The 26,530-nt window shown below is 34.9% G+C and overlaps 1 protein-coding gene and 1 long non-coding RNA gene across 6 annotated transcripts in view; one reads left to right on the top strand and one right to left on the bottom strand.

The window, feature by feature from the left end:
- The window catches only part of PDCD10 (programmed cell death 10), a 44,062-nt gene extending 30,887 nt beyond the window's left edge, over positions 1-13,175 (top strand). For all 5 annotated transcript variants that reach the window (XM_082741292.1, XM_082741291.1, XM_082741293.1 and 2 more), the window contains exons 4-8: positions 2,625-2,742; positions 3,381-3,507; positions 9,155-9,233; positions 9,518-9,600; positions 12,694-13,175. In XM_082741292.1, the coding sequence (XP_082597418.1) occupies positions 2,625-2,742; positions 3,381-3,507; positions 9,155-9,233; positions 9,518-9,600; positions 12,694-12,775 (489 nt within the window). In that variant the 3' untranslated portion in view covers positions 12,776-13,175. The remainder of the gene's footprint in view (positions 1-2,624; positions 2,743-3,380; positions 3,508-9,154; positions 9,234-9,517; positions 9,601-12,693) is intronic.
- Positions 1-26,530, bottom strand: part of LOC309869738 — a 36,871-nt gene that overhangs the window by 932 nt on the left and 9,409 nt on the right. The window lies entirely within an intron of this gene.

Genomic DNA, 26,530 nt, shown 5'->3' with positions numbered 1-26,530 from the left:
TAATATTCCTAAAATATATGTCCATACTTCTAGTTCTTTGACCACAAGTGTCATTTATCAAGGTAATTTAATATTTATTTTTATTATCATGAGAAAAAGGATTAAAATTATTTTCCCCAAGATAAAATATTAAAATGAATATTATCTTTTAAGATATCTATTCACTTTCTTTTCCCATCTGGAAAGTTCTGATAGGTTGTGCTGTTGAGGATCACTGAATCATGAGCGTGGATGTTACTGCCACTGGGGGATAGTTTTCTCTCACAGTTGGATTCTTCATAAAAATTGGATCCCCACAGAATTCAGGGTTGTATTCTGGGAGAAAACCTGAAGGTATAGATAGTTAAAAGTCATCAATTTAAGCACAGATCTATTTATTTTGTTAGTCAGAGGAATTGGGTAAATTTAAAGCTTTTAAAAAGAAAAGTTTAAGTAGCTTAATTAGGATTTCAGCCAGAAGATACTAAGACAGTTGTTCCCAGGCTAGGTGCTGAGGCACCCTGGGGCCCTCAGCAAACTCAGAAGAGTACCATGAGTTATTTTAAAACTTTAAAGGAGCACAACGATATTAAACATCTGACACTGTGAACTATGCTAGCTTGAGGTAGTTTGCAATTTCAGCATATTAGATTGGGCTTCATTCCTTTCAGCGATGTCATATTTTTATGAAATCGGAATTTTGGCCATTGCTGTGATAAAAATTAAGTACCACAAGAAGATCTGTGGTTGGAAATGAGGCTGGCAGGATCCAGTCTAATACCAACATTTGAGAAATTGTGTAGGGCCCAACAGGTGAATGCATCTCATTAATAAGTAATCATGGTTATTTAAGAATGAAATAAAATGTTTTTCTTTTAATTTGTGTATTTTTTAAGGACAGTTGTTAGGACACAAGTACTTACTAAGTTATTTGAACCTGCCTACTTAATACATAGCCAGCCACTGTTTTCTTTGCATGAAAAACACTTGTGTGAGAGACCTCTGTGTAAGAGTTCTGTAATGCTCCAATTTTGGCAATTTGGGGCTCCACACCAACTTGGTGTTGAAAACTTTATCTCAGACTTAGCATTTAATGATTTTAGCAGTTTATTATAACTTAATCAGAGAGATTATTTTTCTCCTGGCATAATTTGTAAGCACATGGAGGGTACTCCCCTACCTCATAAGATGATGCATTGTATAGCTAATTTAATGCTAGAGAACGACAATAGACCACTTTATCAAATACTGGCTTATTTAAATACTGTATATAGTTTTGTGGCCAGTCACCAAATTAATAATGCTGATACCATCTTAACCCATATTTGTACAACTTTTCCTTTAAGGTAAGTCTTGTTTTTAAAAAGTAGATTGTATCTTAAGTATATTCATGGAAGAGGAAATCAAAACAGGTTATAAAGGACATGGAATTCAGTAGGATACACTTTATTGTTATTAATCATCTATCAAAATGATTTCCTTGACTAGCATATGACAGCAGTTAAAATGATCCCAGGATAAGATAATATTTTCTTCTTCCATTCCATTCCAAAACCTTTCAGTTTTTGATACCTCAACCCTAATAAGAAACAAGATGTTATAATGGAAAGAGCAATAGAAACAGAAGAAAACTGGATCTGCCATGATACCAGAATGGAATTGAAAAGACAGACGTTAAATGTGCTTGACACATATGGAAACAAATAGATTGCTGTCTGATTAGGATCATAAATTGTGTTTCTATTTGCTATTTAATATTGGGTAAAAAAGATAGGAAATCATCAGCATAATTAAAATTTTCAGGCATCCTAAAAGAAACAACATTTTTTAAAATAATAAAATGGGACAGAATTACTGGGGAAAACCCAAATCTGAAAATTAAATTTGGTAAACTCAGAACTTTCTGTGTTCAGTCTTGAGATGGCTAGAAGATTTTAGTGCCCTAGTGAGTGTAAATAACATAAAACTAATGCAAACTCATCTGTGAAATAAGCTCAGGAGGTAGCAAAAAGATTAAATGATGTTCTGTAAATTATTCTTGCTATAAAAGGAGATATTCTTGCTACAGAAATACAATAGGAAATGAAAGTTGTTATGTGGGAAAGTGAAGGATGCTATAGCTTAAATCAAACCTGGAAAAGAAATCCTGTGTTTCTGTTTTCATTTTTGTTTTTCCTGACATTCTGTTCATTTTAGTGCAAAGAATCTGCAAAGTATTGGTAAGATGAGTTATTGCTTGATCCTCTAGTTGGAATGTTAGCTAATGAAAAAAAGCTAAAAATCCTTAGTGTATTTAAACTACTGAACAGAGTAATTGATGGATTACCAAAATATGTATAATCTTTATTTCTATTTTTGTTACTAGTTTGATTGCAAGTGAGAGTAGAGGAGAAATAGGAAATGTTAATTAAGTACTTTATGTTCAAATGGCAAATGGGACCATGGCTGTAATAAGAAGTCACCAATGTATAAGTTCTCGACAAAACATAAGTGAATGCCGTCACCGCACCTACTTTACCAAGATTTCTGCTGTCATAAGTTGATTACTCTAAGAAGTTCCCAGCAGATTCTAAACAATTAACGTTTTGGCTTTAAAATGCCGATTGAGCTTCTGTATTTTAAAACTAGCTTTCTCTTCTTTATAGGCTGAAAAAGAAAATCCAGGACTCACACAAGACATCATTATGAAAATTTTAGAGAAAAAAAGTGTAGAAGTTAACTTCACAGAGTCCCTTCTTCGAATGGCAGCTGATGATGTAGAAGGTAGCCGGAGTCTCCTGTAATTTTCTTAAAGTTGTTGAAAAGCACTTCCTCCAAGTATTTATTTGACAAATGGGTCTTCTGCCCTTCCCCTTCTCCTCCCCTTTCTTACTGTTACTGTTATTATTGTGATGATAATGGAGGAAAGAGCTGTATAAGTTATTTTTGTTTTCAAGTGAGATTTCAAGAAGATATTAGTAGGTTGGGTTTTGATATGAGCTCATTACATATTCAATATAGAGGTTTTTATTAAACTCTTCCCTCTTGACAGATATCGTCATTATATTTGTTATGAATGTTACTACTTCAAGGTTTCCTTGTGAAATACAGCTTCAGAGGCCTGATAAATTTGATTTAGCCTATCTCTTGTTTATTTGTTTGTTTTAAGATTTCATGGAATTTTCATTTATTCCAAATTGGAAATGTTTAGTCTTTCATCTTCTGATACTTTTACTTGGGGAGAGCCATAATACTTTTTCTGAGCTAAGTTGAACTTTAATGAATTCTGCCTTACAGCCTTGTCTTTCCTTTCCTTTCCCTTTCTCCTCTCCCTCCACCTCTTTAACCAGCATTGGGAATTTGTAGACTTGAATTTGGCAGGGAGTTGCATGATGGTTTTTATTATGTATCTATTTTATCAGAGTATATGATTGAACGACCAGAGCCAGAATTCCAGGACCTAAATGAAAAGGCACGAGCACTTAAACAGATTCTCAGTAAGATCCCAGATGAGATCAATGACAGAGTGAGGTTTCTGCAGACAATCAAGTAAGCAACTTTTGGCTTTTGTTCTTCTTTTCTTGAAAGTACTTCAAAGGAACCACTCATGCTAGGTGTTTTATTTTGGTATGATATAATATTAAATTAATATATTAATTTGAAATCAGACTTGAAATTTTTAAGTGCTGCATGTTGATACTACTAAGCTGTGGTATTTGGCTTTAGAGTATGAAACATTTCTTAGAATGTTAATATAAAAACAGTGAATAAAAGTATAAAAATTGGAATATAGTTTGAACTAAAAAATAATGCAAAAAATTATAGTATTGGTAACATAACACCAGTATTGTTTTTGTTTCAGAAATGGCATAAGTCATTAGAATAAGTAGTGTATTCTTAGGCTTGAATAGCATTTTTAAATATTAGCCAAATTGTAAATCTCCAAATCCTAAACCTTTGAGATACAGGTTAAATAAGACTGAAGATACGCGTGGGGCTAGGAGGCTGACTGGTGAGGAGCCGCAAGAAGGGTCATCCTTAAGTGGTGGTTCTCAAATCAGGGGCAGTCTCCTCATGTTAAAGAGGGTGGGAGACTGAGGGGGAAAATCCATACATAATTTCTGGATGAGTAAAGAGTCTCAATTTTCTTCAGCCTCACTGGGTATAATACGAAATTGGGAATAATTGAGTGGCACTAGCAGTGCAACCTTTTTTGCACAAGTAGAAATTGAAAGATTTAGCACAGGTTTTGTTGTTTTTGAAAGAGGCTACATCATCATACTTCGTATCTTCAAAGAATGGAAAGAAGTTCACTTATAGTAAATATTAACATCCATCTCCTAGAAACAGTATTTTTCGTAATTCACATTGCAAAAAGCTATTTTAGCTAGTATGGGCACCTGTTTTGAGTGGTATAGGGGGCAGACAGTCTCACTTTAGGAAAGTGTTGTTTGTGATGGGTATGCAACCCAGCTATTAAGGAGCGACCCTCCTCTTTTAGGTCTTCTGATTGAGAACCTGAAAGTACGAAAAAGACTTTTCATTGCCTAGCTAAAATTCATGTCACAGAGAACAAATCCTGAGGTAAATATTTTACCCTTATAGGAAAGCCTCAACTTCCTTGAACTATTTTTAATATTGGAAAAAGGAAGATAGTCAACTGTTCATGGATTTTTATTTTTAGTCTGATATAAAGTAAACATGTTTAGCTCATAAAAGGATAAATTGCCAGTTATCTGAAGCATAGTTGTTTAAACAACTTATTTTTAGAATTTTCAAATAATAAGATTTTGTTTTAATGATCATATATTTGTTTATGATCTCTTCTACATTTCTGTGAAGATATGACATTTTAAAAATAGTATTTCCAACAAATTTTGCCTCAGGTCAGTGAAGGAAAAGTTTACTGAATCAGTGCCATCTTAATAGCAGTCACTTACTAGAATACTTTCTCATTGCTTTTTTATTTATTTTTTAAAGATTTTATTTATTTATTTGACAGACAGAGATCACAAGTAGGCAGAGAGGCAGGCAGAGAGAGAGAGAGAGAGAAGCAGGCTTCCTGCGGAGCAGAGAGCCCAATGCGGGGCTCGATCCCAGGACCCTGAGATCATGACCAGAGCCGAAGGCAGCAGCCCAAACCACTGAGCCACCCAGGCACCCCACTCATTGCTTTTTAAAACATTTTGCGTATATAATGTATTATATAACGCTGCTATAACTGGTGAAGAAATTAAGCAACTTTTCCAAGGTCACAGAGCTGATAAGTTGGTAGATCTGGGTTCAAACCCAGGCAGACTCACTCCGTGGTCTTCTCTGCTGCTTCCCACTCTGAGATGAGTAATGCTGTTCTGACTTAGCGATTAAAGAACGTTTCAGCTATCTGGAAGACGTGTGATAAAGGATATCTTAATACAGAATGCCAGTAGGTAAGAGAGAGAAGAGTGCTATGGTTGAAGCTAGGCTAGATATGGTAGGCCCAAAGCCCTCATCCTGCTCCTTTAACCATCTTACCCCTCTGGGGGTGTCCTTAAGGCATCTCTGTTAAACCCATTGTAGCTTTAGAGAGATACATTTGAAAAACACTGTATAGACAGCCACATTTTAATCATAAGGAAGTTGAGGTCAGGAGGCCAAGAGTCTTGTCCATAGTCATTGACAGAGGCCGAATTAGGGGCTGGTCTCTCATTTATGGGGCAGTAGTAATATTTCAGTTCTGTTTTCTGGAGTGTACTCTGCACAACTGAGTTGAGAGTACTGGCAGTTAAAATTTATTTCTTAATCATTTTAGGAGGTATAATTGGCCCTGGAAAGTTTGTTCATAATACATATTTATGAGACCCTGTGTAAATTAACATAGATAGATAAGGTATAATTATTTGTATCACTGATAGATACTGATACATTTTGCTACATCTTGTCCCCATGGTTAATTAACAAATTAGTAGATAAAATTGCACCAAAATAAAAAATGACTTATCCTTCAGGGACAATGTACTGTGTAGTTACTGTTTTTTTTTTTTTTTTAATATTTTACTTTTTCAGGGTGCTTGTGTGGCTCAGTGGGGTTAAAGCATCTGCCTTCTGCTCAGGTCATGATCCCAGGGTCCTGGGATCAAGCCCCGCATCGGGAGCCTGTCTCCCCCTCTCTCTGACTGCCTCTCTGCCTACTTGTGATCTCTGTCCCAAAAAAAACCTTAAGATATTTTACTTTTTCATACTTAAGGTAGTTATTTATCTTCTTCTTTTATTTTATAGCAGTATTTTTCATGAAACATGTATCAAATACTTATTATCCCAAGTACTATATGTGATTTCATAGATTATATTAAGGAGAAAAAAGAGTCCTGTCAGCTAACAAATGTCTAGGTATTTTTGTGTATGTTAGCAGACCTAGGTTTAAATTTCCATTCCCACATTTAGCTGTGTGACCTTGGATAAGTTGCTTAGCTTCTGTTACTCTAGTTTCTGCTTATGAAGATGAAAGTAACAGTTTTAAGAACTGATAGAAAGGACATACATAAATTTAATTTATAGGGTTTTTTAGGTCTTACACATTCTAATGGATGACGAGTAGAGACTTGTGAATTAATAAATCAGAAAGCCATGCATTTATCACTGTTTACAATATGTATTTGCATATTCATGCTCTAAAATTCACCAGAGTTTGGTTTTCTTGATGGCTTCAGAGAAGCTTTTCTAGAGATGTCCAGTCTAGACCTAACTAAACACACAGCATAGGACTTTTCTTCCTTTAGAATGTTCACATAAATACATGTTATATAAATTTGGGTTACATGATTAGAAAATCTACTATTGCAATTTTTTAATAAAATGTATGTTTACATTTTCTCTGATGCTTGTCATCTTCTCTTTTGAATGTATGTTTCCCAAAGTTGCATCATCAAAGTTGGAAATTGCTAAAATTTGGTCCTGCTATACCCCTACTCCCTGTCCCTTGTCACAGAATCACTTAACTCCAGACTGTTTATAATTACACTGTAGTTATTTTACCTTCAGATTTTCTCCAATTCTTGATCTGTTTAATTGTATGCAGTATTTTTTAGAGCTGATTATTATCTCTTATAGGAAACAGACCCTTAGTTACTAATACAATTTAGCTTCCCTGCTACAGACCCTAGCACCTTAAGTGAAAATACTGTTCTGTGTACATATAAATGATGTAGTATTTGATATAAATTGCCATAGATTGTTTTTAGAGAAGGCCAGGCCTTGGGATAAACAGCCTGGGTCATTCTGTAGAGTTCTTTGTAAAGCTCTATGGCCAGTAATAGATCAAACCTTAGTTCTAGGCTCTAGGATCCCAAAAACAGGTTTCCAAATTTGGTTCATCAGGAAAATCACCTGGGGGCTTATTTTTTAAGGTTTTTTTTTTTTTTTTTTTTTTTTTTAAGGTGCAGACAGATTCCCAGTACTCATAGTAAGTCTGGGATACCATTTAGAAAACCCTTGCTTTTCTTTTTCTTTTTCTTTTTCTTCCTTTACAGTTGAGTGAGAATTCATACTCTTTTGACCTATGGATTCTAGCCATTATTGTATATGGATACATGTTCATCTATTAGCCCTGAAGCATATTTTTATAATCCTTTTTTAAAGCAAAATAGTATTCTACAAAGTAGTTGTGTATAAACACCTCACTGATCACTGTAGTTTGCTCCATTATATTCTGCTTTAAATGGGTTCATTTTGGATTTGAAGAACCTTCCAAATACTTAATTGTTGAAATTGTTATTTTTCTCATGACATGGTCTTATGACATCATTTTATTAAGCAATGGTGAATTTATGCAAATCATAGCAATACAGGAGCCAACTTACTTGAAACCATAAATGAAAGGAACAATTATGTAAGTTAAAACAGCTATTCCTAGAGACAAAAAGAGAAAAAAAAATGAGTGGACAAATACCACTTCTATGTAATATTCATTGTCTTATTTAAATCTTTTAATGTTCAACCTGATATCAGTGTTTGACATATAGGAGGTAATAAGTAATTATTTATTAAAGTATTTAATACAAAAAAATAAATAAATAAAATATTTAATACATGTGATTACTATTTCAGAGTAGGCTAAAAATTTCTTAATACCCAAATCCTGTATACTTGTAATTCATAGACATCCCACATGCATATTTACTAGAAATATACTATGAAACGCACACATATACACACAGAAATCTGGATACAGAGCTTTTCAGTTTTTTCTTTAGTAAAGCTGAAATGTTTCAGGTATGAAATAACTGAAATCTGACCTTTGTGATTAAAAAGTACTGAAAGATGATGTTTGGGATGGTCTAGTTTTATGTCTTAATAATTCATATCTTCACTCTTGAATTGCATTTGCACAACAGAAGTTTGACCAGTAAAAATTGCTGGGCAGTTAGAAGATGAAAATTGAAAAGAGCATAGATAAAAAGACAAGAGGAGTTTAGGGGGAAAAAAATGGATAGGGAGAACAGTCAACTCATGAGAATTACTGGTTTCTTCTCTTTATCTGCTTAAAAGGGGAGGAAGGTTTTGATATATATGTAGTCCAAGGATGATTGCTGAAAAGGTTAAGGTAGAAAAATATTCTGATATTTTCTCTCTCAGGAATTTAAATATATTTTCCAAAGGAAATAACAGCAGAGTTTTTGGAAGAGAGGTATAAGCAGTTGTTAGAAGGTGGATGTGTCTTGGAAGAGCTATGTCTGAAAAGGAAATATTTCTTTTTAAACATCAAAACTATGTAACTGGAAGTGGTGATAAATACAGAAGTGAGTTACATGTAATACTAAAATTTTATATAATTGTTAATGAGATAGCAAATATAGAGAATATAGTAGCTTGAAGTCAGCTACATCAGAGAAAGGAAAAATATCTGAAAAGGTGAGAAGCAGAGGTAATTCTTATAAATTTGAGTAAGTAATGCTGAATGAAATGTTACTGGTTTGGGAAGGTTGAAATTAGTTGCAGAACTTTTGGTTAGCAGTGCAAGAGAAGTCAGGATCACAAAAGGGTACAGGCTAAAACTCCATCCAACCAACTAGTCAGATGTTTGGGCTTGATGCTGTGTTAGTTTGGTAATTAACAGTGTGATTAGTAATCCTGGGGGCGGGGAATATATATATAAAATACATACCCCTCTTCCGAATACAACTGATTTTAAGAAGATTCTTTTTTCCTTATCCAACAGGGATATAGCTAGTGCAATAAAAGAACTTCTTGACACGGTGAATAATGTCTTCAAGAAGTATCAATACCAGAACCGCAGGGTAAGTTTTGTAGAAGCCTTGTATAAGCTGCCAGCTAGATGTTGTTGATTTACACTTAGTAGTTGTATTGAATTCAATACTAAGATGGTTTGATTACTGAAAATAGTTTCGTATCATTAACCACTGCTTTTGTCTTTGAATTAAAATATGTTTAAGTAAATACTTCTAAAAATTCTAATTTGTAATATAAAGCCCATCCTATATTCTGTGTAACCTCTTCTTTGATTTTGGCTTTTATTATTTTCTTATTTAGTGTTTTTTTTTTCTTACTCTGTTGTCTGTAGGCACTTGAACACCAAAAGAAAGAATTTGTAAAGTACTCCAAAAGTTTCAGTGATACTCTGAAAACCTATTTTAAAGATGGCAAGTAAGTAGTGTCATTTATCATCCTTTTTTATTTTAAATTAAATTATGTGGTTTTATGTAATACTAAAACCATATAAATTAAGCCCTATATTGTTCATACGCAAGTTAACTAATAACTAAGACTGTTGGTTGATAATCTAGCATAACTTATCTAGAGCAGAAGTTGGCAGACTTGTTCTGAAATAGACCTCATGGCAAGTATTTTGAGTTGGTGGACTTGTAAGAACTTCCCCTCTTCTCGTGTAGAAGCAGTCATAGTTTGGAAACAAGTGACATTATGGCTGTGTTCTAATAAAATTTTATTTATAAACACTGAAATTTGAATTTTGTTTGATTTTCACCTGTTACAAAATACTTTTTTTTTTTGGTCATTAAAAAATGTAAAGGTATTCTTATCTGTAGGCTGTACAGAAACATGGGAAGTGAGATTTGGCTTACTGGCCTACAGACCTGAAACTGTGGTTGTCAAACTTTAGACGCATCAGAATTACCTGTAGGGCTTATTGCAGAAGAAAAATACACATTTAACACATGTACATATAATTGCTTTTGGAGCCCCTCTTTCCTTCTCAAATCTAGGGTGGACCCAAGAATTTGCATTTCTTTCTCTCTCTCTTTTTTTCCTTCAGTTTAAAAGAGAGGGAGGGAGAGCACATAAACTGGGGGAGGGGCAGAGGGAAAGAATCTCATGCAGACTGCCTGTGGAGCCAGACTTGGGGCTAGATCTCATGATCCTAAGATCATGACCTGAGCCAAAATCAGGAGTCCAGTATACAACTGACTAAACCACGCAGGTGCCCAAAGAATTTGCATTTCTAAGAAGTTTCCAGATAGTACTAATACTGCCAGGTGTGTTGAGAACTAAAGTTAATGAAAGCAATGGTTGTCAGTCCCATTTGCACATTAGAATCACTTTGATTTAGTTTTTTAAAATTCCAGTGCCTTGGTCCCAACTTCAGAGGTCTAATTTAGGTAGTTTGGAGTGGGATCAGGGTTTAAGTCTTTAATAGAAAGTGTTCAGGTGATTTAAAAGTACTACAAAGGTTGTGACCCGTTTTTCAGAAGGAGGGAGACTTTCACTGTTGTTCTATAAGATAAGTAATATATATAAAAGTAAATTGGATGTTTTTAGGTTTACATAGAGTTATCAGAAAACCAAAAGACATTTTGTGTTTTTACATATACATTTTACACATGTACATATAACATATAAGCTGGTAGAGAGGCCATGTCTTCTATAGCATTTTGTCTTATCGAGAGTTTTTCATAAGGTAGAATACTAGAAATCTGTGGACAAGACCATTTTCTGACAGTTCTTAAAGTCATAAAAACAACCTAAATAATGATTATTTCATGTATCATTGGCAGGGACATCTAACTTTTTATTCTACCATTGAAGTTTAAGAATTCTTACATCCATGTCAAACATTACAATATTGTGATAATAATATTTAAAAATACATTAGAAGAGTCTGTTAATTTTCATTTATTTTTAACAGTTCAAATAGGCTGAAATCTTTAAATTTTTATTATGAATTAAAGGCATTGAACTACATTTTATTGGTGGTTTTGTTACTCTTCTGATATCTAGGGGAAATGCTCCTTGATGGCTTAGTTTAATAAGCTTGCAGGTGTGTTCTGAAAATAAACTTACATCTGTTTTTTTCTTGGTCTCCACTGCTAAACCAGAATAACCAAAACACATCAAAAGAATAATTTACATGATGGGATCCTTATTTCTGATTCTAACTAAGAATTATCGTGAAATAAGCACATCGAAAGGTAGAAATTCCTTTTAGAGCCTAATTTTCATTAATCTGAAGTTATGTACTCTACATATGGATTATTCCAGCTCCCGGTTACTACTTTTTCTCCATTCACTAGCTTCTTGATAATTATTGCCATCTTACACCATATTTTTGTAAAATGTAGCTTAATCATAATCTCATTATTCATATATGAATAATGTGCCATTATTTTGGATTTAGTTTTGTACCTGTTTTCTTGAAACTTATAACTGTTAATAGAGCCTATTCTTTGAACCCTCTTCCAATAAGGGGATGAATTTGCATAGGTACAGCTAATTCTCTCTGGTCCCTCTTTTCTGAGAAGTGTCTAGGATGAATAAAGAAGTTTTAGCTATGATACTGAGAAACTGATTAGACCACACAGTGGGACTAGGGCATCAGTTCTTTATTCCAGTAACATGAAGATGGGCTGATAGGAAAAATGTGTGTAGCACAAAGTAATTTTTAAGAACATATTTTTATAGGGACGCCTGGGTGGCTCAGTTGGTTAAGCAGCTGCCTTCGGCTCAGGTCATGATCCCGGCGTCCTGGGATCGAGTCCCACATCGGGCTCCTTGCTCCGCAGGGAGCCTGCTTCTCCGTCTGACTCTGCCTTCCACTCTGTCTGCCTGTGCCCGCTCTCGCTCACTCTCTCTGACAAATAAATAAAATCTTAAAAAAGAAAAAAAAAAAAAAAAGAACATATTTTTATATATTGTTAGCTCTTAAATATTGAAATTACATGATTTTTTTGTTTTAAAAGTAGATTTATTCTGAAAGTAGTTTAGAATTCTAGTTTTTTGTTTTTGAAAGAAGTTGAGAGATGGTGTAAATCAAATGTAAAGTAACTTTTACAAAAAAGTAGTTAAGTTTTTTGAATTTAAGTTTTTCGAATTTGTTGTCCGCTGATGTAGAGATTTTGAGGCTGAGTATAATACTGAAGCAGATACTATTTTGGTAACTTACCTTGAAGTCAGCTAGAGACTACATTTAAATCCTTTCTTTGGCCAGTTACTTGTTCAACCTCCTGATAGCTGGTTGTTGAGGCGCCACCTATCATTAGCAGCCCATCAACACCTTATTGCCAGCCAGAACCACTAGGGGGCAGTAATTCCTAGATAGTTTGAAATGATGCAGGATCATTCAATTCCAAGCTGGTATAAAACATGATCCTCAGTACTAACTTGCCTTTTCCCCTCCCTCTAAATTGATTTCCTTGTTACTGTTAGTGGATGGCATCAAGTATAAATGTTTTTAAAGGATGAATTTTTTGGATAAAATTAATGCCTTTTTTTTTTTTTTAACAGGGCAATAAATGTGTTCATAAGTGGCAACCGACTAATTCATCAAACCAACTTGATACTTCAGACCTTCAAAACTGTGGCCTGAAAGTTGTATATGTTAAGAGATGTACTTCTCAGTGGCAGTATTGGACTGCCTTTATCTGTAAATTTTAAAGTTTGACTGTATAAATTATCAGTCCCTCCTGAAGGGATCTAATCCAGGATGTTGAATGGGATTATTGCCATCTTACACCATATTTTTGTAAAATGTAGCTTAATCATAATCTCACACTGAAGATTTTGCATCACTTTTGCTATTATCATTCTTTTAAGAATTATAAGCCAAAAGAATTTACGCCTTAATGTGTCATTATATAACATTCCTTAAAAGAATTGTAAATATTGGTGTTTGTTTGACATTTTAACTTGAAAGCGATATGCTGCAAGATAATGTATTTAACAATATTTGGTGGCAAATATTCAATAAATAGTTTACATCTGTTAAACATTTCTTTACTTGAAAAAATACATATATATATATATATATGAGTATATATATATGAATATATATATGATCAGAAGACCAAGATGACTTGGTGTAATGTCTAAAGAACTTCTAACGGGAGCTTACTAGCAGTTTATCAGATAATAAAGCAACAAGAATTCTATTTTTTGGTCCTTAATCACTCTGGGCAAAGGTAATGAATGGAAATATTTTTGTTAGTTAATATATATGAGGTACTGAATATTTTTGCAGCCTGTTTTAAGAGACTTCTGAGAAAGAAATGGCAGTTTATCGTGTCTTCACACTATAATGTCAGTTCTTGAACTCTATGACAGTATAAAATTAAGTTTTTCTGGTATGCTGGGCCCCAATAAGCTTTGTACCCTTTTTCCAACAGTAGCCACAACTAATAGTAATTTGAAGCTATACCAGTGCTAGTTGGTTTGAAATTGTCATGGGTGTTATAAATGTTATACACACTCTTGAAGTATATAGAGCTTTGTTTCACCAGAGAGAAGTTTTAAGGAAATTATGTGTCAAGTGATCATGTTAAGTGATTTCATTTTTCAATTATGATAAAATAAAGGGAAAATCAGGATTTGTTTATCTTCTATAAAGATTTTAAGTGTTAAAACTAAATTTCTGTTTGGCAATATAAATTTCTTTACTATAATGCAATTTAGTTTTTTTTTTAATTTTTTTCTTTATTTTTAAAAATAGATTTTTAAAGAATTACTATCATTGGCAGTATAAAAGGAAATCATCCTATTAGATATGAACAGAAAATATATAAAAGGAAGCCAAAAAAACCCCAATAGACAATAGGATGAAATCTCATCCAATCTCATTTATGGACATTTTATTGAATTGATTTTTTTCCCAAAAATACATAGCTGGTAAAACAAATGGAATTGGTGACTTTAATACAATTTACTTTTATATAAATTATTCATTCTTGGTATTAGATGGTTGTTTGCAAAATAGACTTGTGACTATATGAAGAAAAAAGTACTGTTTTATCTTTTTTGAGCAGCAAACTTTTCTAATACAGACTAACACTATCTTCCCTCCAATTGTCTTGACCTTTTAACAGAACTCATCAGTTAACCAGCCATTCCCCAAGTCATCTGTTTTTATAAGTCATCTGTCTTTCCATTTCACTGTCCAATATCTCTGGCTTCCATTTTCATGAAGTTGACCAGAAAGTTTACTCAGAAGGGAGGTCCTCAGGAAAATGCTGTTTCTTAACATAAGCCTAATGGGGCCACGTTTGGATCAATGAGGAAAAGGCGAATATGGCCCCAGTCATCTCCAGAGAACAGAAAGAAAAGGAAGAGGAGGAGACATTTTTTGAGCACCCTTCTCTGTGTCAAGTGCTATTCTAGATACATTTATTCAATTTAATTCTCTTAAGAGTCCCATGATTAAACTATCTGCCTTGCAAGTGAGGAAACTGGCTAAGGGAACTTAGGTTACAAAGCTGGTAACTTCCCGCATGAGGATTTGAATTACATGCTTGCCTTCATGCTCTTTCCATTGATCTGTACTTCATCCATTGCTGAAAACATATGTTGTTTAGAATTCTAATTCCTTAACACCACACTGACAAAGTTCCCCTTGTCCACAGGGAAATGAGAAAAATATGACAGTGTGATGTTTTTTTCTTAAATACAAATTTATGCATTTTAAAGGACCATTCTTTTTTTGGGTATGACTACTATGTTTTGGATATTTAAAATGCCCCTCTTCACACTTTTTAAAACCAAATGATATAATAGTCAATGGTAGTTTTTTTTGTTTTTTTTTAAATGATTGTAGTTTAATAACCTTGTTAGCAAAACATGAGGTTCACAATCTGGTATCAGTTCCTAATTGCTTTTTGGGTTTTTTTTTTTTTAACTTTCTATATGGAAATGATTTAAAATTTACTGAAAATTGGCAAGAATAATACAAAGAACATCAATATATCTTTTACCCAGATTCCTCTATTGCTTAAACCTTACCATTTTTGTTTTTATCTTTTGATTGTTCATTTGCCCTTAAGTCCCCTCCACTGGGGATCATTTCCATGTCCCCTTTGTTTTTTATGGCATTGATACAACATGTTTTTGGAGAATGTAGTCTTTTGCTCCCCCTTTCCCCGCCAGTAGAATTTGGCGGTTTCTGCAAGAGATTCAGGTTATTCATTCTCAGAATACTCCCAACAATGTCATCAGAGCATCACATCTGGAGGCACAGGAGTGTCTGTCTGCTCCTCATTGGTGATAGAAATTTTGGTCACCTGGTCAAGGTGTTTCTCAGTTTCTCTAATACATAGTTACTGTTTTTATACCTTGTGTTTAATAAACAATCTGAAGAAGACTCTTTAGCCCATGCTATAACGTCAAAATTTTCCACCAGGATTTAGCAGCCTTTGGTGATTTTTGCTTATCATTCTTCGCTAATTGGGAAAATACTGATTTTTCTGAGTCCAGTGTTCTGTCCTCATCTACCATTTGGCACTCAGCATTCTGCTGTCAGCGGGAACCCTTTCTGCCCCAGCTATCCATTCATTCATCTATACAGGTGTGCGTACAGTTTTATATTTACTATTGTTTTGGACTCTTGGTTGTTTTTTCAGTGGCTTATAATTCATTACTTTGGCGCTTAAATTGTCTGAAATTTGCTCAGTAGGAGCTCCTTCAGTCTGGCTCCTGTGTCCTTGTGGCATCCGTTTTAGTTTTATTTATTTATTTATTTATTTAGCACATTCTCTTAAATAAAAGATGTTCTAGGATCAGGAATCGGCGATTTCTCTAAGAAACCCTGGGAAATATTATTAGACACATAGATCTGGTTGCCTGGGTATCATCTGCTTCTAGGCCTATTCAGACAGAATTAGGAAATGCATGTACATCGTAAACATAAGTATGCACATGCCGTGTACAGTTTACACGTGCTTATATACACACTGTGTTTGATTTCAGAAATCATGAGTTCACACTAATACCTCCAATTTCAGTCCATCCTTAGGGGTCTTTTCTTGACTTCCCCGTTCCATATTTCTATATTTCTGCTTTTTCAGAATTCTGGCACAAGTGAATTTATTCACTTGGTCAGTCCCATAGTACATCTAAAACAGTTCTTAGAATTGCTTTTGCCCATGTCACTGAACACTTAAAAGCTTGTTTGCAGTTCTCTCCCTACCTTTACTCTGCCCAATAAGAATATATAATTACATGCTGTGTTCATAAATTACTTGGGTTAACTCTTTTTTTCTCTCACTGTGATTATGTTATTTATTTGAAATAAGTTGGATTCATTGGTTTTAGTTTTTTTCCAAGTTTAAGGTCCCTCCTACATATACACTTTGCATCCTTGTTGATTACATTTTTAAAATACATGGAATACTAACATATTTCAAAAAGTCGTAACTATACCAAAGTTTTACTGAGAAATGTTACTCTCTTATATCCCTTCTGCCCCATTCCCCAGCCCCTTCATACATATCCAACTTCATTGTTGGCCCACCATGTTTCCTTTTATGAAGAAAAATAATAAAGGTTGGTTTTTTTTTCTTCTCATTCCCTTTCTTACAGTAAAGGTAGCATACATATAGAGAGATCAGCCCTTTTGTCCAGGACTGAAGTTTCTCAGTATATGGGACTTTCAGTGCTAAAACTGGGAGGGCCAGCCATTCCATTTGCTTTCTAAAAACAACTCCTTGATGCATATTGTACATATTGTAAAATACACATATATATCCTTATATCCTTATATCCTTAACATAATTACTGAAGTATAATTGACAAAGTTCACGTATTTTAAAGAATTGTTCGACCTAACCAATACCCAGTTTTAGAACATTTTCATCGTTCAAGTAAACTTGCTCACGCCTGGTTACGATTAATTTGTGTTCCCACTACACCCTGCCTCCTCCCCTGTGCCAGGCAACCACTAGTTACTTCTGTCTCTATAGACTTTACTTTTCTGGACATTTCATATAAATAGATTCATTCAATATTATCTTTGAGTCTGGCTTCTTTACTTAGTATAATGGTTTTATGTTCATCCTTGTCATTGCATGTGTCAGCATTTCTATCACTATTCCTTTTTTTTTAATCACTATTCTTATTGCTAAATAGTATTCCATTATATGAACTCCTGTTTTTTTACTCATTTAATGTTAATGGACATTTGAATTGCTTCCTCTTCAGCCCTGATGCATAATGCTGCTAGGATCATTGATGTGCAAATCTTTCTGTGGTCATGGGTTTTCATTTCTTTTGGGTAAATACGTAAGAGTGGAATTGCTGGGTTGTGTGATTAATTTTTTTAAGAAACTATCATACTGTTTTCCAAGTGACTGTACCACTTTACATTCCCACTAGCAATATATGAAGGTTCCCATTTCTCTATATCCTCTCTAACATTTGTTAATGACTTTTTTTTTTTAATATAAACATTCTTAGAGTTACAAAGTGGTATTTTGTGGTTTAAATTTCCATTTCCCTAATGACAAAGTTGAGCATCTTCTCGTGCTTATTAGGTATTTCACGTAACGCTCTGATGGACTTTGCTTTTTTCACTTGGCATCTCCAGAAGTCACTGTATTTAAGTATTTAAGTTCATAGAGATCCCCCCAGAACCCCCTCTCCCCCTAATCCCTTGTGGCCTAGCATTCCACTGTGTGGATGTACATAGTTTATCCAGTCAATCTGCTATGCTTGGGCATTAAGTAGTTCAGTGTTTTGCAAAGCTACAGATAATGTTACAGCGAATGATCGTAAATATTTGTTTTGTTTGTAGTATACCTTCGGAGTAAATTCCCAGAAATGGGATTACTAAGTCAGAAGACATGCATATGTACTATTACTGCATATTGCCAAATTCTTTTCCATAAAGGTTGTGGTAATTACATTCTACCAGGAATGTATGAGACTTTCTGTTTCCCCAAAACTTTAATATATTGTCAAGCTTTTGAGTTTTTGCCAATCTGATGGGTGAAAAATGGTATCTCATTGTAGCTTTAATTTGCATTCCTCTCACAATGAGTGAATATTTAAGGACCATTTTTATATCTTTTTTCATGATTTTGAATTTGCTCATGCTTTTTTTCTAATCTTGCAAACATTTTTTTTATTTTTATGTAGACAAATTTAACAATTCCTCCATGAAACCATCTGGGCTTGGTGCTTTTTAGTGGAGTGATTCTTTGGTAATTTTATTTCTTGTATGCAGATTGTTTTTGTAAGCTTTCTATCTTTACAGGAAATCAGTTTGTTAAACCATATTTTTCTAAGAAAGTGTTCTTTAGGCTTTCAGATGTGTTTCATTTGAATTGGCATCTTTTATGTTTAAAATTTTTTCCCTCTGTATCAATGGTTATTTGTTGTTATTTCTTATTCTGTATATATGCACTTTCTCCCCTTTATTTTTTTTATTAAACTAGCAAATATTTTGTCTATGTTGTTTCATTTTTCCAGGATTCTATGGATTACTTTGACCAACTGTTTTTCTGTTCTCTACCTCTTTAATGTTGATTTTTAAAATTTTTAAATTTCTGTTTATATTTATTAATTTTTTCCTTGGGTTTTGTTTTACCTTGTTCTTTCCCTGGTTCTTTCAGTTGGGAATATAACTAATTTTCGTTTTTTAATTGATACAGGTATTTAGTGCATTAAATTTTCTCTGATCACTGCTTAGAATGTAATCCTACAGGTGTACTTATTATGATTATTTGTGAGAAATTCTGTAATTTTTGTTTCGAGTCCCTGTTTTGCCCAAGTTGTTTATTGCAATATCTTTAATTTTTAAGTGGAAGAGCCTCTTTGGTTGCATTTTTAATTTCTATTTCTATTGCAGTGTGATTGGCAAGTATTATTTGTAATATTACAGTACCTGCTGATATTTTCTTTGTGACCTAATATATGATCAAATTTTTGCATACCCATATGAATGTTCCATGTATACTTGAGAAGACTGCATGTTCTCTATTATTAAGATGTGTAGTATTCAATATATATCCCAAAATTCGCCTTATGTGGTTTAGTTCTTGTCTATCCCTACTTTTTTTTTGTTCACCTGTCTTTTTCTGCGTGTTAAAGTCTCTGTTAGTAGTGTTTCTCTGTTTCTCCTTGCATTCCCTGTAGTATTTGTTTTAATAGGTGATTGCTATATTATTTGTTGTGTAGATACTCATACCTGTTTTATCCTAAATATGAAATGTGGATTTTAACATTGTGTTCTTTTTGTATAGTGTAATCTTTTTTGAAATTGTCTTTTGACCTTAAGTTAAAGCCATTCACATTTATTGGTATGACTGATAATGTTTGGACTTAATCCTGTTATTTTTTATAGTTTTTGCATGTATTACACTATAATTACTGTCTGTCTTTTTCTACTTAGGGTGCCCTCTTTGCTTTTGAAAAAAAATTCCTTTTGGTATGTAGGAAAGTTTATAATTTTTATTCTAGTTATGGCTTTATAATATTTTCTAAGTTTTTAATCCCTTTTTTTCTTTCTTAAACTTTTACTATCTTGGTATCAGTTCTGGATCCCATCCTTTAACTCTCACCCATTACTAAATGAGAGTCATTGTTCTTTTTCTGCATTTCCCTCTTCTCTCCTAAGTAGGTTCCATGCCCAGAGAAAAACCCAATGTGGGGTTTGAATTCACAACGCTGAGATGAAGACCTAAGCTGAGATTCATAGCCGGATGCTTAACTGACTGAACCACACAGGAAGGCATCCATCCCTTTCACATTTTTAATTGAATTTTTCTACTTTTCTCAAAACAGAAAATGTCTAAATTCTATCATTAAGTATATTTCAAATATGGAATATATGAAATGCTTCTGATGAGTCCTTTTGCCTAAGTTTTCTCAGCCATCTATTGGTTGGATGAAGGTCATCTTCTAGGTGCTTTTATATTACACAATTATATAGTATTACACTATACTACTACTGTAGTAGTATATTAGTATTATATTACACATTTATCTAATATTCTCTGACTTTTTCTGGGTTCAACATTATTTTCCTTTTATTCTTGGTATTAAAGGATATCTTGGTTGTATATAATAGCCTTAGTGTTTTCTTAAGTTTCTTAAAAATGTAGCTTCACTATTGTCTTGCTTTGTATGTTGTCCTGGGTTTTGGTTTTTTAGGGTTTTTTTGTTTGTTTGTTTTGACATGTCTTACATCAGTCTAATTCTCTTGTCTTTATTTCACTTTTTTTTTTTTTTGGCCTGGAAGCCCTCAGAATTTTTTATTTTCAAAGTTGAATAGTTTTATTAGGGTATGTATCAGAGTTGATCATTCTGGTCAGTTTTCCTGGTGTGCCCTTTTTATGTGCAGATTGAAGTCTTATTTCTGGAAAGTTTTCTTGAATTGCAGTTTTAAAAGTATTGCATTCTTTTTTGTCCTTCTGGGACATCAATTAAATATATGGTGGACGCTTTTTGCCTGACTTTGTTTCAGCTACTTTGTGATTTTTTTGTTGTTGTTACTTCTTATTTAATTTTTATTTGCATTTTTTTTCCTCTGGTTTTCTACAAGATAACATTAAATTTTTAACTAAGTCTTTGCTCCCTTGAGCACCATGTAATTTAATCTGGTATAATTTTGCTTTTTTCTATTCCTACGTTCAACCAACTCATTTTATCTCTCCCTATTTTAGTACAGTTCTGTTCATAGTACTTGTACTTCTAATTCAGTCTATTTTTTTCATGTACTAGTTTTTCATATACTCTTACTTGATATTTGATTTAGTTGGGGTGTGCTGATACAGTTTTCTTTAGCTTCTGGGTTTCCTCTTTGGAGGGAATGGGATTTTTCAAGAGCAGAAATGAATTGTGTTAATGTTGGGGAAAGAGAAAGCTAGTGTACCTTGTTTCTTTTTTTATTACCACCAGATACTCCACGTTCTTTAGAATGTTTTGTTTCCTTCTCCTACCTCATTCTTGTCTGGATGCCACTGCTTCCAATCCTGTGCATCTAGTGTTGTGGCCCATCTATGAGGCACCCACCTATGTTCACAATTTTGTCATTTAATGCTGTACTTCCTCTTTCTAGGGATGATTTTACCTTTGCTGTGCCTAACCCCTGTTTCTTTCTACTCCATTCCACAGCATCTCTTAAACTTCCCCTTACTTGCTCTCCTCACTCACAGGCTTGCCATCGGCAGGAGAGAAGTGGGAGTCTCTTGGAATTGATCTCTGTTTACAGGTCATTTGAAGGCCATGGTGTTCTGTGTCTCTTAGTAATGCTGAAGGTTGAAGTCACTTCAGGTCTAACTTACTCTCCACGTTGAATTTATCATTTCATTTAGGAGGCTGTGGGGATATTTAGAACCAGACAGCCACCATTGTTCTCCAAACCTGAAGTGTCCTTTTCCTGTTTTAAAAATAATTTTGCTAGTTAGTGAAATCCAAAATTCCTGAGAACTGTGAATTGAAAAACTGGGTCTTAAAGGTAAATCATTCACTCTGTGTTTTCCACTGGGACAGATTGAACAGAAACCTCTTGGTTCTTCTTAGTTTTTCCTGTCCCCTTTGCCCATAAGCAGCACTACTAGGAAAGAAGCTCTGTTTTCCTCTTTTCTCTAGTCTTAACTCTTACTGTTAACTTGCAGGTTACGACAAATTTCTGTTCTGAGAAAGTTCTAAGTGGCATACTCATATTGCTAAAATGGGATATTTGTGGATTTTAAATTATGAAAGAATGTGACTAAGTTCAGTGACTTTCCAGTCATCCAATGAACTATGCATAATATCAACTGTGATAAAAGATGTAATAATATGCATATTGAGTAAAATTTAGTGTTACTAATGATGTCTCAACCCTCTGGCTGCCGTAACACAATACCATAAATGGCATGGTTTAAACAACAACAATATATTTGCTTTCAGTTCTGGAGGCTGGAAGTCCGAGATCTGGGTGCCAGCATGGTCAGGTTCGGTGAGAACATTCATCTTAGCTTGTCTATTCCTGGCTGCTTTCTTATTGTGTTCTCACCTAGCAGAGGACGATGGTGGAGGGAGAGAGGGAGAGCAAGTCCCGAGGGAGAGCAAGTCCTGAGTCTGGTATTTTTTATAAGGGCACTAATCTCCTCATGGAGGCCCTACCATCATGACCTTATCTAAACCTACTTATCTCCTTAAGGCCCCATCTCCAAATACCTTCACAGTAGGCTGTGATATAGGAAATATGGATGACACAATTCAGTCTATAGTTACATTCAAGATACTGCCTGCCTGCCGGGATTCAAGATTTGTGGGGCAAGCAAAGTCTGGTACCTGAGGTTGAGTAGAAGAGTATTCTTGAAAACAACAAAACTAAGTTGTATTGTTGGTATTATCGTGTGATAAAATGGAGACCAGTCTGACAAAAAATTGAAGAGGGCACCGGAGATATCAGCCAAAAGAAATGGTGAGTGCTCCTTAGTGAAGTGCTATAAAAAGCAGGAGAACACCACTAAAGAAAACAGTGAGAGATGAAGGTCCACTACTAGTATATTAGTTATTCCAGAAAAGGTCCCACAAGAGGGAAAAACAAAAAACAAACTGACTTAGACATAATAGAGAGAGTCCTTACTTCCAGCCTGTTACACTTTATTAGAAGACTATTTGTAAATGGAGATTACATTGAAAGTTTTATTTTCATAAAATTTGTGGGTGGAATAACTTCATACTTGCTGTGTGACCTTATATATCATAACTTCCTGAACTTCAGTTTCCTCTTCTGTAAAATTTGGGGGCTCATAAAATATTAGCGTCCCCCTCTCATTTCTTTTGCTCTCTTTTAAGCCTTGGCTGGCTGTTTTCTCGTCTTCAGGAGATGATCGAATGGAAGATACAAAGTAGGACTTTGTATTAGGGTTCTACAGAGAAACGAAACCAATAGGTTTTAGATATATATAAAACCTACTATTGAACCTGTGTGTGTGTGTGTGTGTGTGTGTGTATGATTTATTACAAGGAATTGCCTCGGGGCGCCTGGGTGGCTCAGTGGGTTAAGCAGCTGCCTTCGGCTCAGGTCATGATCTCAGGGTCCTGGGATCGAGTCCCGCGTCGGGCTCTCTACTCAGCAGGGAGCCTGCTTCCCTCTTTCTCTCTCTCTGCCTGCCTCTCCATCTACTTGTGATTTCTCTCTGTCAAATAAATAATAAAAATAAATAAATAAATAAAATCTTTAAAAAAAACAAGGAATTGCCTCATTTGATTATGAAGGTTGGTAAATACCAAGATCTGCAGGATGAGTTGAGCAGGCTAGAGTCCCAGGAGATTCAATGTTTTAATTCCAGTTTGAGTTGGAAGGCCTGTTAACCAGAACTTTGGTGCAGTTCCCATCTGAGGACAAGATAAAAAGCTAATGGGAAGGCAATCAGGTAGAGAATTCTCTTTCTCAGGGAGGGTCAGATTTTTTTTTCTGGTAAGTGCTTTGACTGATTGGATGAGACCCACCCACACTACAGAAGCAATGTGCTTTAGGCTGGCTATGATTTAAATATTAATCTCAAAAAAAAAAAAAAGTTAAACTCATTCAAAACATGCAAAACCACCCAAAATAATCTTTGACCAATTAGCTGGTCAATCCCTGGTCCACTGAAGCTCACACATAAATACAACCATCACAGCCTGCAAGGAGGGTAGAGCAAGTACATGGGGGCAACAAAAAAAAAAAAAAAAAAGAAAGAATAAAGAAAAACCACAAAGATATAATGAATTTCAGCTATAAAACTTCATAAAAAAGAAATTAGCGGAAAACCTCCTAGTGGAGGAATCCAAACATTACCATATAAATGCATCAAAATCTTCCATTCCGCATTAACTAATTTATTTGCTACTGTTTTGTAAAGATGTTAAATAAGAAAGCAAACTCCTTCAGGAAAGGTGTCCCTTCACCTGGGCACCTTGCCTTGGTAGCTACAAATTATCAATAGGACATGGTTCCAAAGGAAATCTGAAGAAGAAGAAATTACATAGATTAAATTCTAAATGGAATTAAGATTTCTGTGGTATTGAAAATGGCTGAAAACTGGTCTATTTCTCTTATGTTCTTGATTGGCATTTGTGTCTGACCTTTTTATAATGTTTGTGCATTTCTCTTTTCTATTAAGCTTTTCCCAAAAATTATTTGAGAGAGTTTTTATGATTTTGACAGTTTGACATTTATATTCCAAGCAGAAATGCTAAGTTTTTTCAAGCATGTATACGAAGGTCTTTGAGAGAATAAACCCAGTCATTTGATACCACTGCAGATTGCAGGGAAATAGCAGTCATCTTTCTAAACCAAATCAGCTATTCATGAGCTTATTTAATACTTTATTGTATTCTATAATTATCCTACAGTGTCTGGTTTTGCGAGTATAAATAGGAAGTTACTCTCTGCATACCACTTTACTCACATATTTCTTATGTTTCCCTTTATTTTTTTATTTTTTTTATTTTTTTATGGTCCTTCCAAGTGCTAGATGAGTTAGTCTGGTATCCTCCAGACTCCTTTTCTGAAGGAAACTACCCCACCCTGGTCATTGCTACAGAGAAAGGATTTTGGCTATTTCTGTCATCCTTGCCAGCTACAGGGGCAGCAATCTTGTCCAAGGTCTAAATTTCTGGTGATGGCCTTTGAGATAGCCAGTCTGTAGTGTGGCGCTGTTCAGTCATAATGAGCTGGGTGGCTTCAGACTTTTGCTCCAAATTCTAAACTGAAGAATTCTAAAAATTGGTTGGCAGCGGGAAAGGAGGCTGAAGATACATAGGCAGGCTGTAAAGCAGAAGGAGCACACCTGAATCACCATTCGAAGGAAGCAGGAAACCATGGGTAAAGATGAGGTTATTGGGTCCCCCAGTAACGGGTCCATGATTAAAGGAGCGAGACTCATACAAAGCAAAGGTCAAGCAAAGCTTTATTTCGCGCCAAGCATCGAGAATCAAACCGACCAACAAACCTACCCCTCCCTGCCTCACACACTAACTTTTATAGAGCAAAGGCCATGTGGTTGGGCCTGGCCACACAGAGGTGGCCAATGAGATTGTAACACACAGAGAAAGCTGCACAGTCATGCTAGGTCACACATAAGTGACCAACTGAATTACAATTTACCCTATAGTAGATATTTGAACTAGTCTATCAACTTGGTCAGAATTGGCGCCCAAAGGGCGGGGCCCACACTCCTTGGTAGCTAGGGAGACAGTATATGCGCTCCACTGATTGGCTGTCTCCACCTGACCCGACTCATCCCTGCATTCGGACTTGTTTTTAAGTCAGTCCCCTGGGGGAGGGGGGGTGGGGCAGGGTCAGTTTAAGTTTTAATGTATAAACAACAAAATGGCTGTTCAATCCAAGATGGAATCGCTCTGGCTAAATAGGTCCTTACAAGGTGAAAAAAACTGATCAGAGGTTGTCAGTTTATAGTGAAAAAATAGTGTAGAAATACAAAAAGAAACTGTTAGTGAGTTGCATTTTCCCCAACGTGTTCCCACCCCCTTGTCTTTGCTGATAATTTACCAGTAAAAAGAAGGAAGGGAGAGATAAAATGGGAGTAGACAGTATCTTAATGTATTCCTTTTCGCTCTGTGGGGGTGCTCAGTGCTCAGTGTCAAAACTCCCCTGGCTAATCTAAATTTTCTTTTAATTTAGGAAGGAATGATCCCTAAAATTTGACCAATAACTAACTAATAAAAGACAGCTAGATTTTTTGTTTGTTTTCCCACTTTTTCCCCCCATCTGAGAAGAAAAAAACACACAACAGAACTAACTTCTCTGTTCGCAGGTAACCAGGAAAAGCACAAAAGGACAACAATCTTTCCCTATTTGCTGCCTCTGAGTTCAAAATACAAAAGGCAGAGAAACAGGAAAAATGATTTCAGCTGTTGCTTTCCTATGCCGCGTGGTCAGAAGGCTGATCTATATTGATCCCCTGTCTTCTCCCTTCTTTCCATCCTCGCCAAATACAAAACATCTAGGAGAACACACTCCAGCGTATATGGCTGGTTCTTAATTGGACATGTCACTTAGCTAATCCTCAAAAAATCTGGCTCCAAACGAGTCAAACACTCCCCTTATTATTGCTTCTAACCTTGCATATTCTCTAGTATTTTCTAACAAGACAAATGTTATCTTCCTAGTTGTTTATATCTGTTAGGAATGTATTAAGTTACAGGAACAGAACTCTAAGTAATGTTTAAATAAATAGGGTTTTTGTTGTTTTTTTGTTTGTTTTACGATTTTATTTATTTAAGAGAAAGCGAGAGAGAGCACAAGCTGGGAGTAGGGAGAGGTGGAGCAGACTCTCCACTGAGCGGGGAGCCTGATGCTGGGCTCCATCCCAGGACCCTGGGATCATGACCTGGGCAGAAGACAGACCCTTAA

The sequence above is a fragment of the Mustela nivalis genome (genome assembly GCF_964662115.1).
Source record: "Mustela nivalis genome assembly, chromosome: 1".
Lineage (NCBI taxonomy): Eukaryota > Metazoa > Chordata > Mammalia > Carnivora > Mustelidae > Mustela > Mustela nivalis.
This window is presented reverse-complemented; position numbering and strand designations above follow the sequence as displayed.